This window comes from Lygodium microphyllum, chromosome 3 (genome assembly GCF_053477565.2).
Source record: "Lygodium microphyllum isolate KBCC chromosome 3, Lygodium_microphyllum_v1.1.10, whole genome shotgun sequence".
NCBI lineage: Eukaryota > Viridiplantae > Streptophyta > Polypodiopsida > Schizaeales > Lygodiaceae > Lygodium > Lygodium microphyllum.
Window position 1 is genome coordinate 177,437,503 of NC_141137.1, and position 15,591 is coordinate 177,453,093.

The 15,591-nt window shown below is 41.0% G+C and overlaps 1 protein-coding gene across 1 annotated transcript; it reads right to left on the bottom strand.

The window, feature by feature from the left end:
• Positions 1–12,616: 12,616 nt before the first annotated feature.
• Positions 12,617–15,379, bottom strand: LOC148039248 (indole-3-pyruvate monooxygenase YUCCA1-like). Its single transcript, XM_087675134.1, has one exon. The coding sequence runs from the start codon at positions 15,266–15,268 to the stop codon at positions 13,478–13,480; it is 1,791 nt and encodes a 596-aa protein (XP_087531260.1). The 5' UTR covers positions 15,269–15,379; the 3' UTR covers positions 12,617–13,477.
• Positions 15,380–15,591: the final 212 nt, after the last annotated feature.

Consider the following 15,591-nt stretch of genomic DNA (forward strand, 5'->3'; position numbering starts at 1 on the left):
CTTAAATTTCAAAGAAGGATCTGTCCACAAGCCATCCCCCAACCGTGGATCCATCTAACACCATTTTTAATTGCAAAGATGGACCCGCCCCTCAACATCCCTCGAACACCAAGGATCATATCCAACGCTAGGGCCTCTCAATTCCAAAAAGCTCTCCAATATCAGGGCCCTACCCAGCCAAGGGCCTTCTAGTTCCCTAATCCCTCTAATAGGTCCATCCATCCCTCCAAGACAAGGGATCATCTCCAACTCAAGGGCCCTACAATTCCATAAATCCCTCCAAAATGACTCATACCCAAACTCAAAAAGCTACTTGGCCACTCCATCCACAAATTCTGACTCATCCCCCAACAAGTGCCATGGGAGTGGCACTCATCTAGGAGAGGGGTAATGCTAACCCTTAAACGAACAAGGTGGAAAACCCAAAAAATCTAAAGCAGAAGACAAAGCCAAGGTAAAAGTGACATGGAGAATGAAGGCACGCCAAGAAAAATCGAGAAACACAAGGAGTGTGAAAAAGTCCTAAATAAGGGAGAGATGCTCAAGAAAAAGCATAAGTCAATACTTCTACAAAAGAGCGCAAGGCGCACCATGATTTATTTTAAAAGAGTCGGGCCTTGACCCATGACCCGTACAAATTGTAAATGTAGATAAGCAGTAGGAGGGAAACTAGGAGGATAGGAGGACAATGGAAAAAGGGCCTAGGCTATGATTGGCCATGTAAAAAGTGGATGACCACCCAAATGGAATTTATGGCTTTGTATATAAAGTTCAAAAAGTGAATGAGAGCTCATTCTTTGGTGTGTGGCAATGTGGACTCTTCTTCTTTTCTCCTTCTCTTCTCTTGCTTGCTTGTGAGTGCTTGAGGGAGGGAGTGAGCTTGTGAGAGTGGGATCTTGGAGGTGAAGCTCTGCACCTTGTCCTCTCTTCTTCTTTGCTTCTCTTCTCTTCCCTTGTCTCGCACCTGGCTATGGCGGATGGAGCTTGGAGGAAGAGGCTTGAGGATGCTTGAGCTTGCATCACAAATTGTGGGGCTATTGACGTGCTTGAGAGAGGAAGCAACTCAATCGGGCATCAAGGTATGCTCACTACATCCATAGAGAGGAAGGTGTGCCATCTACATGAGAGGTAGCCATTGGTGCTCGTTTGGAGCGCTTGAAACAATAAGCGGTCAATGGGTCTTGGCGGTAGAGCTTGAGCTCACCAGTACAGTGTTCAAACATTTTATCATTAGAAACCAGTTAGGTGAAGTGCAAAAACAACCCTTCAATGATTTTCCAACTAATCATACATGTGGCATTGATAGAGACTAGCACCAAATTTCTTTGTGCTACTAGTCTCCTTAACTCAAATGATAGTCCATCCTATATGTTATGCATAGATAAATAAATTAGAATTTGTATCATTTTCAGTGACTAACCACTTTCACCGACCCTCTTCCCTCCCTACCGTTTAGGTTTTACATTTGTTGGGTAGGTGTAGGGTTCATTTGTATGTAATTTTTCATGTAAAAATCAACAAAAACATACTCTAACATAGAAACAAGGCTTGACTGAGGCTCATGCTCCAGCCTTGTTATACGTTCACACACTTAAAATGTATTTTTTTCTAAATTTGTATTTAATTTTTCATGTAAAAATCAACAAAAACATACTCTAACATAGAAACAAGGCTTGACTGATCCTCATGCTCCAGCCTTGTTATACGTTCACACACTTAAAATGTAATTTTTTCTAAATTTTTAGGCACAAAAACTAAAATTTTTCTTATTTTTTCTATTTTCTCGATTTATTTATTCATAAAAATGTGATAATTCAGAATTATGCATTCTTACTAATCAAGGACACTCAGCATCATTTTCATATCAATTTCTATCCTCTGTGCCCCCAAAACACTCACAAAAACCCAAAATTCCATTATTTTTATAAAAACCGTGACTTGCATGTTTTTTGTGTTTTGTAGGAAATTATTATATCATTGTATTTTCTAGTTTTCTTTCATATTTTAGAGAAAATGCAACATAGGAAATCAAGAACAAACAAAATCAAGCACTTTCTTCAATCATTTTCCATAAAATAAAAGAACCGCTCACTTACACATAGAAACCCGCGGATTTGAGGCTCATATGATGTGGTTGCTGATGCACTCTCTTGGCCTGATCTACGATCTATACTGCTCCAGCATCATCATTTGCTCCGAGTTCTTCATTACACCCCTCCCTCTTCTCTCTTGAACTTATTGCTTGCGAACAACAACAAAAAGGAGAGAGGAGAGAGGAGAGAGAAATACTAAAAAATCAAAATTCTCATTCCTTCATGAAATCCAAAAAACTTACAGTCACCTTCTTCCTCTCTCTATGTGGATTGATAATCTCTCTCTCTCCTTAGAAGAACTTGAATTGAAGAGACACCGATCACATTGCAGCAATCACATTGCGGGGATTAAATGGGGGGACAAACGACCTTCGATCGACGAACCGAGACTTGCATTGGATTTTTGACATCAAAATGCATTTAGGAAAAATCTAGCTTGGCCATCTGCCACCATTTGATTTTTTATGAAAATTTGGTCTTTGGCACTTCTCGAGCACTTTCTTCTCTAAAAACGGCCTCAAATGCTTCAAGCACGGCTCAAAATTGGCTCATAAATCTAGCTCTCATCTATGATTAGTGCTACTCACAATGGCATTTTCAGCCAATATATCACTCTTTTCATCCTTAGTCACCCCATTTTTAGCTTTAACTTGCTTATGATAATAATGGAATCATAAAAAATTCCCCAATGAATGCCTTGTGAATCCATTCCCTTATCAACATGCATTAATGCTTGACTAGGCTTTCCCACAAAGTGTCATTTTCTTTTGATGATGTTAATTATCTCATAATGAAATTCTTGCTTAGCAATGCTAAGTACCTTGCTAAGCATAAACTCAACCTTGCTACCAAGGATACACTCCTCAAGTGACTTTTTAATGTTTGTAGTAGTCTCAATTCCCAAGTTGCTTTCCCTTCTTCTTTCCGTCTAGCTTTTTATCCTACACTATATCTTCCATTATGTGTTTAGGAATGGCTTTTTCAGCATTCTTTTGCTACTTTTACTCTGTGTCATATGCTTTGAAGTATTTGCAACCTCCTCATCTCTTCTGCGTTGTTCATCTACAATGTTAATCCCAACACAAAGAAAGCAAAATGAAATAAAAAAGACACAGGGCAAAGGCGGAAAAAAGATAGCCCGACTGAAGAAAGAAGAGGAGAAAATGCCAAAAACGCAAGGGCAACCTTAAAAAGTCCAAGGAAAATGCAAAAGGGGAAAGGTGCATTTTAAAATACAAAGGCGCATCCTGAAATCTTGTAAAAGAGGGCCAGGTGGTGGAAAATCCGGAAAGCTAAAACAGAAGACAAAGACAAAGACCAAGGCAAAGAGAAACGGAAGACAAAGGCGCACAAGGAAAAGCGCAAGTCAAAACTTTTGTAAAGAGCTCAAGTGCATCATGGTTTAATTCAAGGAGCGCCCACGGGCTCTCACCCGTGCAATTTGTAAATGTAGACGGGTGGTGGAAAGGAAGCTAGGAAGATAGAAGGACAATGGGAAAAAGGACCTAGGCTATGGCCGGCCATGTAAAAAATGGAAAAAGGGGATGACCGCCCAAAAGGGATTTAGGGTTTTGTATATAAAGTTGAAAAGTGAATGAGAAGCTCATTCTTGTGTGTGGCCAAAAGTAGCTCTCCTCTTCTTCTTCTTCTTCTTCTTGTTCTTGCTTGCTTGAGCTTGTGCTTATGGAGGGAGTGTGAGAGCGTGAGGGAGTGAGTGTGTGAGGGTGAGGGACTGTGGGGTGGAGAAGCTCTCCATCTTCTCCTCTCTTATTCTCTTCTCTTCTCTTGCTCGCGGTGATGGAGCTTGGAGCGTGGAGCTTGAGGATGGAGCATGCTTGAAGCTTGCACTTGGATCATGGGGCTACCGGAGTGTGCAGGAGAGGAGGTAACTCGACCAGCATGGAGGTAAGCTAACTACACATGTAGATATGGATGGCGCATCGACTATGTGAGAGGTAGCCATTAGTGCTCGACTTGGAACGCTTGAAACAATAAGCGGTCTGTGGGTCTTGGTGGTAGAGCGAAAGCTCCCACATACAATAGCATACATATTTTGTACGTTTTCAAATATGCATAGGTTGTAAATGAATCCACTAGAGCATCCCATCTTGTCATACTCTATATATTCTGACAAGCACATTACAATTCATGCTTAGCTATCTTTCCCTTCTCTACACAATCCAAAGCATGAGACCAACCTTCGGATTTCATGGTAGCCTTGCATGTACCAAGAGAACCAAGTGATTCTTCAATCTCCAACCCGTATATAACACCCTCTATGGCTACAAATGCATTTTTTGCTACCAATTCCTCAAGCAGCTTGTACATACCCTCTTTACCAAAATTTGGTTCAAGAGGCAACCCTATCTCTCTTGTAAGAAATTTTATCTTTCCAAAAGAGCAAAATCTTGGCCTTTTTGCATCATGATAATCCACACAATCATGCTTAAAGATTGTTACACTATACACACTTGCATTTCATCCTTCTCTATCAGGCCTTTGGGCTATTGCGTGCCCCCTTTCCAAGTCTACTTTTTCATCCAATCTCATAACCTTCAGACTAATATCACACAATCCCTTCACTAACTCATCTAGTATATCCTCTTTTACAGATGGACTAGTAGGCATAACTAGCGTATCAACCATACAAATAGTTGGCTTTGCTGCAATTTTTGGTACTTTCACAGAGAAAGTAACATAGTCGCTAAACCTAACCGCAATTTCATTCTTTCCCTCTTTACAATCATATTTACTTCTTCTGTTACATGTACCTAATCAATTTTCAACCCTATCTCTGATGTCCCATCTTCCAAAGTGTCAATCAATTTCCCCTACAATACTAGATTTGGAGCTTTTAAGAACAATTTAATTTTCAACTATATAAAAACTATTGCTTATCAACATTCAATTGTGCATATCAGCTTTTAAATTCACGCAGCAAAGTTGTAGTAGCTATAAGCTCTTTATTGGGCCTATCTATCCAATACATGAAAGTTTGGCATGTTACCAACCCAGCGTCTTCAAAGAAAAACTTGTCTCTAAGAGCTTCCTTAAAGACAGTCTAATTACATCCTTTCTATACAAATTACAAGTCACTCTTTTAGTTCCTGCATGGCAAGACAAGCAAAATACTAGCTCCATGCATACTAGGAAGCCCCATAAAAATCCATTTTTTATTTATATACCCATACATAAGCCGATATATCCTATCCATTAAATTGATTCATCTCTTGTTCCAATGCCTACAAAGCATTCACAATTGTAGCCTCAACCTTCTCAAAATCATGCATTCTTTGTTGTTGCTACTACAACTACTATTGTTGTTGATACTATTGCTGTTATGTTTGATACAACAAAGTCAAACATTGAGCCATTTGTTGCAATACATCACCCACACCCTATCCTAAATTTTGTGAAGAATCATCCATCTTAATGCTCCTTCCGCCTATCTCCATATAGGGTTTACCAATGTCAAAGCATGTAAATAGAAGGTCTACCACAAGGGTACGAGACAAAGGGGTTTAGAGAGAGTGAGGCAGGGAACATGAAGAAAGAAAGAATATTAAGTGTTTAGATGAAGTGAAAGACAATGATAGAGACGCAATCCAATGATTCAATTCCATATATGGTCTAGTAGTACATCTTAATACAACCATATAAAATGTCCACATCCTATGTATGCAAACACACTTGGGACAATTTTCCAACATACAATTTGAGACTATAGCTTAGATTCCTCTAACATACATCGAGATCTTTGTTGTACGTAGTCCAAAATCAAAGACATGCACCTCGTAAATCCATATATACATCCAAATCTCTGTAGTAGATGATGTGTATTAATGCTAGGAAGTGATACCTTATGGGTCTTCAAAAACCACTTTAGCCCTATATGATAGTTTTGTAACAATAATAAGAAAACACTCCCTTATTCCCATAAATCCACTCTAAATTTGAATTTTGATGATACCTGAACCTTCTCTAGTGTTAAAATATCTCATTCCATCAATAGATGCATTCTAAAGTCTTTTTGAAGCTCATGAACTTCATGGACAACATGCCACTTTGTTTTGCCATGTTTTGGATAGCAACAATACGTCAAAGATCACTTCTAAAACCTACCTTCAAGTCCTTTTTTGATAAGCTTTGATGACTTCTCCTTCTACCTTGTCTTGAGAATTTCTTGTTGAGCTGTCCCATGAGCAATGGACAAGGCATTTACTCATTCTTAGCACTTTTGGTCCTAACCATTTACAACTTTTGCCAAGTATATGGTCACCGACTTGACAAGTATAACATATGTAAGCTTCATCTTACACTTAGCAAGTCTTTGATGTATCCCAAACTATCACTCATACTCTCATATAGTCTTTAAGACATAATCAACTTTCATTTTCCTTCCCAAAACACTAGTCATGACACATAGATGAAATCATAGTATTTCTATATAATCTGTAAGTTTTACTGAATGGGAAAATTTGTCCCTAAGGATGATTAATAAGGACTAATACAAGTGTTCCTATGTTGCAGGTGTTAGCAAAGTAACATGGTTGCCATCCCCTTCACCATATCAAACCAAATACTAAATACTTGAAAATTGTTGCACGGGTGATATGCTTTGTAAACTTAACCACCATTACATTCTACAACACAAGGTTTACTAAGGTGTCCACCAAGCAATCCTGAGGGTGGAGTATAAGCCTAGAAGATAAGGAGTTTGTGTTGTCTAGTACAACAAGAATAAGAAAGGATTAGTTGAGAACTTATCATAAAGAAGAGAGAAAGAGTAGGAAACCAAGTTTCAGTAGTGCCATTGTAGGGGAGAGATTCAATGGACTAAGCATTAGATAGAGCTGATAGGTCCTTTGAATATTGGCCGAGTATAGCATATCTCTAGCAAGATTTGAGAGGTTTAGAGTTGTAGGTTGCACATTAAACAACATGATTAGCAATTCATGTGTGCATGTACATGGTGCGCATGCACACATACAAACATAAACACATGTGAATGTGCTCATAATAGATTTCATCAAAATAAATATGTAGGATTTTTTACATCTTCCTATAGGACTACTAACGTATATCTTTGAATATAATGATATCTTTCACAATGGAGTGCTACTAGAGGTGTATACTAATCTATTTACATCTTTGTCTCCCTTAAATGCCCAAATTTGAGATATGTATACAAAGTGTATACAAATAAACCTTTGCTGAAAGAACTATAGCTACATTATGAAAACTTTGGCAATGTTATTATGAGAACTAAGAATTTTTATATATTAGCACATTGAACATTACAAAACAATGCATGTGGAACATGTATGTGGAAATATGAAGTACATATGAGCATGTGATTGGAAAAAACAAATAGTATATGACAAAGTGCACGTTCCCTCTACTGCTTTTGGGGAGTTCATTTGGCTCTTTGATATTTACTTGCTGCCATGAAATCCTACTTGTATTTCTTCAATTGGATAATATACATGCCTTAATCCTACTTGTACTTCTTCAATTGGGTGAGATACATGGCTCAATCTATGATTTGGAAATCTCTTGATCATGTTATTTTTGGTGATCCATTGTTGGACTCTTACAACTTATTTGAAATTCCCTTCAACATTCTTTTTTTTATCATCTCTCTTCATGAGATTGAATGCCATAAATATTTTCTCAATACTTTGGATGTGTGTTGTGTCCAATCAAAGATATAGGTTGATCTAACACATTGAACATATTTCACTAGAACAAGTGATGTATACATGCAAGTTCAAACCTTTTGAGAGCATCAATCTAGAGTGAAGGCATACCCCAGAACACAATATTAGTGAGTTTGGGAATCTCCCAATTTCTATTTTTTGAATACTAAAAAGGTGGCACATGGATAACATGCCAATAAGATTCTCAAAACCATATAATGTGACCTATCATTGGAAAGTGCTTGAAAAATAGAATCTATTGAGCTATAGACTGCTCAATTTAGAGTTATAGTGTTCAAGTTATGACAAATCCAAAGATTTGACCATGTGTCCCAAACTTATGAATAATTCCCATATTCCCCAATATAGTGTTCCGGGGAAGTCAGTCATAAATATATGTATGTATCACATGGGTTTAACATAAGGGATTTTTAAAATACCATTTTTAAACTTTTTTTTACACATAGAAGGGTCCCATATAAATGGATTACTTACAGATTGAATAGAAAATGATTACGTTTTATTAAGAAAAAATTCATAGATAAGGATATTTATAAGTAGGCCTTGAATGCATATGATATAGATGGTATACATATAGTGAACTGCCCGGGAGGCATACATCTAATCTAGTGCAAATGATCAAGCATAGCTTACTTCAATAAGACATGTTTGGTTTTATAAATTTGTAGAACCTAACTAAGAATGTATATGTTGCAAGTGCTTTGGCCTAGCTTGCTTTAATTAGACATCCTCAATTTTGTACATATGTTGAATCTAACCAAGAATAAATCTTTATTTGATAGATGTTGAGATATTTGCAATCACACCCAGCTCAGTCTCTTTGTATGGAGTAGTATGGGCTCAAGATGTGAAATCCCATATGCACAATGGTGGAAAGTGTAGCCTAGTCTATCCCTATAAAGCATTGTACTTGCTCTCTTTTTTAATGATATATCATGATGCTTTCCTCTTTCAGTTAGTGCCATTTTCAATCCATTACACAAGGTTGCATTTATGAGTCCAAGCTTCCATCTTGGAACCTAATTCACTTGTGTTACAATAGTTGTCTACTCATTGTCTATGCCAACATGAATCTAACCTTCATCTTCTATCCACCATAACTTTTGCCATGCTCTAGATCTATCATTTCAACACGATATCAGTTGGGCATGGCCTAGCTCATATCACTTCTCTCTCAGCTCCTCTTCACTTCTGGTTAGGTCATGACTTCACTTCTAGATCCATTTTCACTTGTATCTTCAATCAAGCTTGTGGCAACCATAGCCAAAACAACACCTACTTGACTTTGAGCTTCTGGATCTCTCAAACTAGAGCATAACTCAACACGCTTCCTTCTGGAGAAACATTCCCCGACTCTGAACACTTCTCTGTATCACAAAAGAGTAGGACATTATCTATTCTCTGGTGCAACATTACGTTTTTCCCTATTCACTGTCAGAAATGCACTTTTTGGGGTCGTACAACAAATACAGTGTGAACAGGCTATGATGTTGACCACAACCATAGGGCAATGAAAGCCCATCACCTAAGGCACCCCAACTCAAATATTATCCAAAATAGTCCACTCTATGAGCTACACAGAGAAAGAAACCAAGCCCTTATCCTGCAAACCCTAATCTGCCATAGCCATTTCAACTTCAAGCTTCTCTTCTACTTCATTTTCTCTCTCCTGCCACTCAATTGAATCTTCTACTACTCTCATCTAACTAAGAATTGAAGTTTTCAACAATAATTTTCCATCAAATCAGTAAAGAGGGGAGAAATCCAAGCATCAAACTCAACATCAAGTGCTTAAAAGCATAATATCTATCGATACTTATCAAGTGTTATTTGACACTACATTCCTTGTGTCTCTTGACACAATTAAATCTTGTGCTACTCAAATATGAGAGTTTTGGTGATGATTTGCTACTCTAGCATGGGCAACGATTCTCCAACTATTCAATTCAAAGGGGTCAGAATTCACACCTAGCAAACCCGCATCAAGCTCATCCTAATGAAGAAGGGTCTTTGGCCCATTACCAATGGACAAGAAAAGAAGTCCTAGGATGCAACTCTTGCAGCTACTTGGTAGAACAATGATGACAAAGCACAAGCCATCATCAAATTGGAGTTGGATGACAACTACATTCATCATGTGGATGCTTGTGACACGTCCCATGACACTTGGGATAGATTAGATACATTGTTTGGAGCACAATCCAAGTCCTCAAAGTATGGTTTACTACTTGAATTCTTCTGACTTGATATGAAACCTTATGCATCCCTAACATCTCATATGAACTACATGAAAGGTCTCCTAGCCTAGCTTATAGGGATAAAACTCAAGATGGATGAAGATGTTTGTATTGGTCTATTGTTAAAAAGTCTACCTCCTGACTATAATAATGTGTCAACTACATTAATCAACATGCCTAGTCCTAAATTGGTTGACATTAAGGCTTCCCTGCTAGAAGAAGAAAAGAAGATAAAATCCAAAGAAAAACCAGGCACCTCTAAAGATGAACAAATGTTATATGTCGGTAACATGTACAAGGGCAAGAAAGATCAGCTAGTATGTGACTTCTACAAAAAGATCGGGCACACGAAGAAATTCGGTCATGCCAAGAAGAGATCTCAAAAGGCCTATCTAGCTGTTGTTAAAGAAGAAGAAGACCATGGAGCAAAGGAAGAAGAAGAGGACCACCAAGAGAAGGACGAGCCTTATCAGTCTTTCTACTCCTATTTTGATAGACTTTTTTAGCCTTGTATTGCCTATCCCTAATGCTTCTAACATAAGCTTGTAAATTCCTCATGTAGCCTTGTGCTATAGCCTCTATACACTTTGTGAGGCCCGTGTCATATCCTCTGGATGTCCACCATGTCTTTGGTATCCATACTTAGCCTTTTCTACAATAGCCTTTGGTATTTACCATGTTTGTGGTGTGCCCACACTTTACAGGTGGTTATTTACTAAAGCCTCTACACACTTTGTACTTTTCTAGTTGTGATTGAGGAGGGATGTTTAGATATTTGCAATCACACCCAGCTCAGTCCCTTTGTATGGAGTAGTGTGGGCTCAGGATGCAGAATCCCATATGCACAGTGGTGGAAAGTACATCCTAGCCTATCCCTATAAAGCATTGTACTTGCTCTATTTTTTAATGATATATCATAATGCTTTCCTCTTTCAATTAGTGTCATTGTCAGTCCATTACACAAGATTGTGTTTATAAGTCCAAGCTTCCATCTTGGAACCTAATTCACTTGTGTAACAATTGTCTACTCGTTGTCTATGTCAACATGAATCTAACCTTCATCTTCTATCCACCATAGCTTCTGCCATGCTCTAGATCCATCATTTCAACAATAGATATTAGCTGGTTATCACCCTACTTACTAGTGGTCTAACTTTGGGTGATGGTGATTGGAAATTTGCATTAGATTGAGTGTAATAGTGTGGTAGTTATGTGGGCAAGTCAACTTCCACATGTCCTTGGATTGGTAAACTTAGTTTAACAAAGCTATGTACCAGTTAAGCATTCATTGACTAGATGTAACCTTTTGTACTTGGTGCAACTATGATGATAGACTACATGTTGGTTTGATTATTAATTATTTGAATATATATTATTATTTACACATAGGTGGATGTGGCATGGCTACAACAACTGCATGCCAATGGGAGGCATGTGGGGTTCATTTGGTGTAGTGTCTTGCCTTCCTCCAAAGTTGGCAAGAGGATCTGCAATAGCATGTCCACACAACTTAGAGATGGTTGAGTTGAATATCCAAGAGGAGCTCATAGGACTCACAACATGCACTCAGGATCTTCATCGTACATGTAATATAAAGCCATTCTTAAAATCCATGGTAAGTATTGTAGCCGATGCATAGGAAGATACTCTGATTTTACACAATCGATCAATTACCACTACCTTGGCAAGGATATGGAGTAGAGCCATGGATGATGAGAGGAAATTTAGATCAGAATAGGATAAAAGGAAATAATTTTCACAATTCAAGTGGATCTCCCTTAGGTTTTACTATCGAATAGAAAGTGGACTACCCTTAGGTTTTACTCTCAAAAGCCTTCTATATTATCTCTTTTCTAGACAAATCTTGAGGTTGTGATCACATGGCTATTCCAACAATGTGATCACATGGCTACTTATGCAAATAATATAGAAGCCACACCTCAAATACCTTGGTTTCCATTATTATTTCTATTCTAGCCAAACTAAGATGTGAATATACAATCCAACAATGTGATCATATGGCTACTTATGCAAACAAAATAGAAACCACACATTTAATACCTTGTTTTAAAGCAAGATGGATTGTGGATTCAGGCTTGCATTCATGCAAGTAGTTCATGGCCATGTCACCATATTCAAATATAGATTTAGTGTTGCATTCCAATGAGACAACAAGAATGTAGCCACGTCTTACTACCTAGTGTTCAATAACTCAAGGCAATGCTCATTTGCCTTTGTAAATTAGAATCTTACCGTGCTATATCAATAGCACATCTTACACTTTACTAAGTCCCTTCTTTTTCAAGTAATATTGCAAGCCCACTATGAAATCCAAGGTTTAACAAAAGTGATCATACGTCATAAGAGTTCTTGAAATTAGCAGATGAATCAATAATACAATCAACATTCACTTTGATGGTTTGAGGCATCAAAAGCTAATGAAGTATGAGTTTTTAATGTAAGGAAATCTATACACTTATTACTACCACAAGGTTGTGTTACTATTCAATGTAGATAATCTTATTTTTGTGACTTCAAACTTGGCTCCTTCTTCCTTGCATCCATGTTGATTGATCTAGTGTGTATGCATGTTGATTTATTAATCATGTGTGATCAATGATTGGCCATGGTGATGCAGATGTATTGCCTACATCTTAGTTGGTAGAGCTAGATATGATAAAGCCAAAATCATGAGGTGCTTATAGTATGGAGTCTACCACAATGAAACCCCTATATGAGATACTTATACTAACAAACCCAAATCATCATAGGCATCACTTATAGTAACAAACCCAGATTAGAGATGTTATTTGTGTTGGGCCTTATATCTACAACTCGCCTCAACATGATGAGCATTTGTTGTCATTGATCATGCTGCTAAGAGACAAAGATCAATGGTGCTAGGAGGAACGACACTCTCATAACACAATATGGCATCCATGTTGTGGTTGTTGCGTTGATGGTGCCTCCAACAAGAATTGGTAACCATTTTAACAAAATTAGAATGCAATGCATCATACTCTTTTCTTTTGGAAAGTAGATGGCGATGGAGTCGCTTCATGTGCGCCAAACTTGAAATTAGTGCACCCTATTTTCACTCATTGTTAAACTACCTTAAGCTTGCCCGATGTCCCATGTGCGTGCGATGCTCCTCCAAAAGGCAAGAAAGTAAGCATTGTAACTGTGGTGGTGAAAGTGCGAGTTTGACGGACATCTACTGCACTGCACTGTGAAAGGGCGTGCGCAGTGTGCAGTTTGGTCATCTGTGCGAGCTATAAACGAAACTGGTAAGTGGTGAATCCAGTGCGCGAGTTCTTTCTTTATACGACATAATAGATAAAGGCATTAAGAAACAAGACAACCTTAGAAATACAACCAGGGAAATCCGAATCCGAAGGAAAAACAGAAGCCAAATCAACAAACGTCATCACGAGGTATGGTGGACGTGGGGTAGACCATAGACGGGGGTAGGGATGCCTTCGGAGCGGGCCTTGATCTGCAGGGCGAGGAAGAGGGAGTAGTGACGGCACTGTTGGAGGTTGCCGCCCTGGAACCAGAGGCTAGGCTGCTGGGTGGGTTTCCACATGTTGCGCAGCTCCCGCTCCCAGGGGCCCGGGTCCTTGGCGGTGGCCGAACCCAGCCCCCAGCACTTCCCCACCTTGTCCGCCACCTCCGGCGATATCAGCTGCGCGGCCCAGGCGTTCATGGAGCCGTAGCCCGTAGCGAACACCACAAGGTCGGCCGGCAGCTGGCTGCCGTCGCTGAGGACGACGGCATCTTCCGTCATCTCCCGCACGCCGACGCCGCTCCGGAGCTCCACGTCTCCTCTGCTTATCAGCTCCGACGCGCCGACGTCGATGTAGTAGCCCGAGCCGCGCCGGAGGTACTTCATGAAGAGGCCGGAGCCGTCCTCGCCAAAGTCAAGCAGGAAGCCGGCGTCCGTGAGGCGGCGGTAGAAGTCGGCATCCAGCTGGCGGACCCGGTCGTACAAGGGGATCTGGAAGCGGTGGAAGATCTTGTAGGGCGCAGCGGCGAACAGGAGGTCGGCCTCGGCGGTCGACAAGGGCGACCCCTCGCTGTAGAGGTTGGAAAAGGAGAGCAGCGTCTCCGAGCGGATCACGTGCGAGGAGCTGCGCTGCACCATGGTCACCCGGGCCGCCCCCTGCTCCCACAGGTCCGCGCAGATGTCATGCGCCGACGTGTTGGACCCCACCACCACGCAGCGCTTACCCGCCCACCCCTCTGCCCCCTTGTACTGGCTCGAGTGGCACTGCGCCCCGCGGAACGCAGCAGCCCCGGCCACGGTCGGCACGTGCGGGAAGCCGGACATCCCCGTTGCCAGCACCAGCTCCTTAGGACGAAGCTTTATCACCTCCTCTGATCCGATACCTCTCTTTACCACCACCACCTCCCAGCTTCCTTTCTCCTCGTCGTAGCTCGCAGACCTGCACTCGCACCACGACCAGTACGCCAGCTCCATCACCTCGCTGTACGCCTCCAGCCAATCCCCGATCTTGTCCTTCGGAGAGAAGACCGGCCAATGGTCCGGGAACGGCAGATATGGCAGGTGGTCGTACCACACCGGATCGTGCAGGCACAGCGACTTGTACCGATTCCGCCATGAGTCGCCCGGCCGCGCGTTCTTCTCCACGATGATGGTCGGGACCCCTAGCCTCCGAAGCCTGGCCCCCAGTATAATCCCCGCCTGCCCCCCTCCCACGATCACACAGTAAGGCTGCTTGCTCCTCCCCAGCTCCTCCATCTCTTCCTTCCTCTCGTCCAGCCATGTCTTCCTCCCTCTCACCGCACCGTGCCGCACACCGTTCTCTCTCCTCTGGCCCGCCTTCTCCTCGTGCCCCTTCAGCTCTTCCATGGTGGTGAGCAGCGTCCAGCACTTGCCCCCCTTCAGCCTCACATGCCCCTTACACCTGCCCGTGCGAGTTTCGAACTTAATGAAGGCCTCGTCGATGCCCTCCGTCCTGTTTTCTGGGGGCAATTCCTTGTCCACGCTCCATCCCCAGGGCTTGGCCTGGTCCAGGGTAGCCTCCAACATGGCTTTGATCTCACCTCTGGACTCTGCAGTGTACAGATTCCAGGTGAACGCGAGCAAGTCTCTCCAGAAGCATTCGCTTTCTTCGAAGAGGTCCAAAGCGGCATCGATATCGCCGCTTTGCAGTGCAGAATCCAAGCCCTCCAGCCAGACCTTCACCTCCTCCATTGATGCAATATTTCTGCTTTCAGGCCATCATTTTATCGGCCCTGCTCGAGTCATTCACTTTCTATTCTCTCCTGAGTCCTGTCTTTTTGCGCTGCGCTAGGCTACAGAATCTATGAGTGAACCTTGCGTCAATCACTTTTGATATCTTTTTTAAATCTCCACGGACCACTTCTCCCCAGTGACACGAGCAAAAGTTTAGCATGCAAGACTTTCTATAGGGTAAAGGAGCCAATAGAGGGTCATCTAACCAAGACTTTGTATGGGGTAAGGGGGACAATAGAGGGTCATCTAACAAAGTAACAATCCTTCATTATAATTTGTTT

Coding starts and splice junctions, on each gene's coding strand:
- LOC148039248 (XM_087675134.1), bottom strand. CDS start 15,268: ATGGAGGAGGTGAAGGTCTGGCTGGAGGGCTTGGATTCTGCACTGCAA.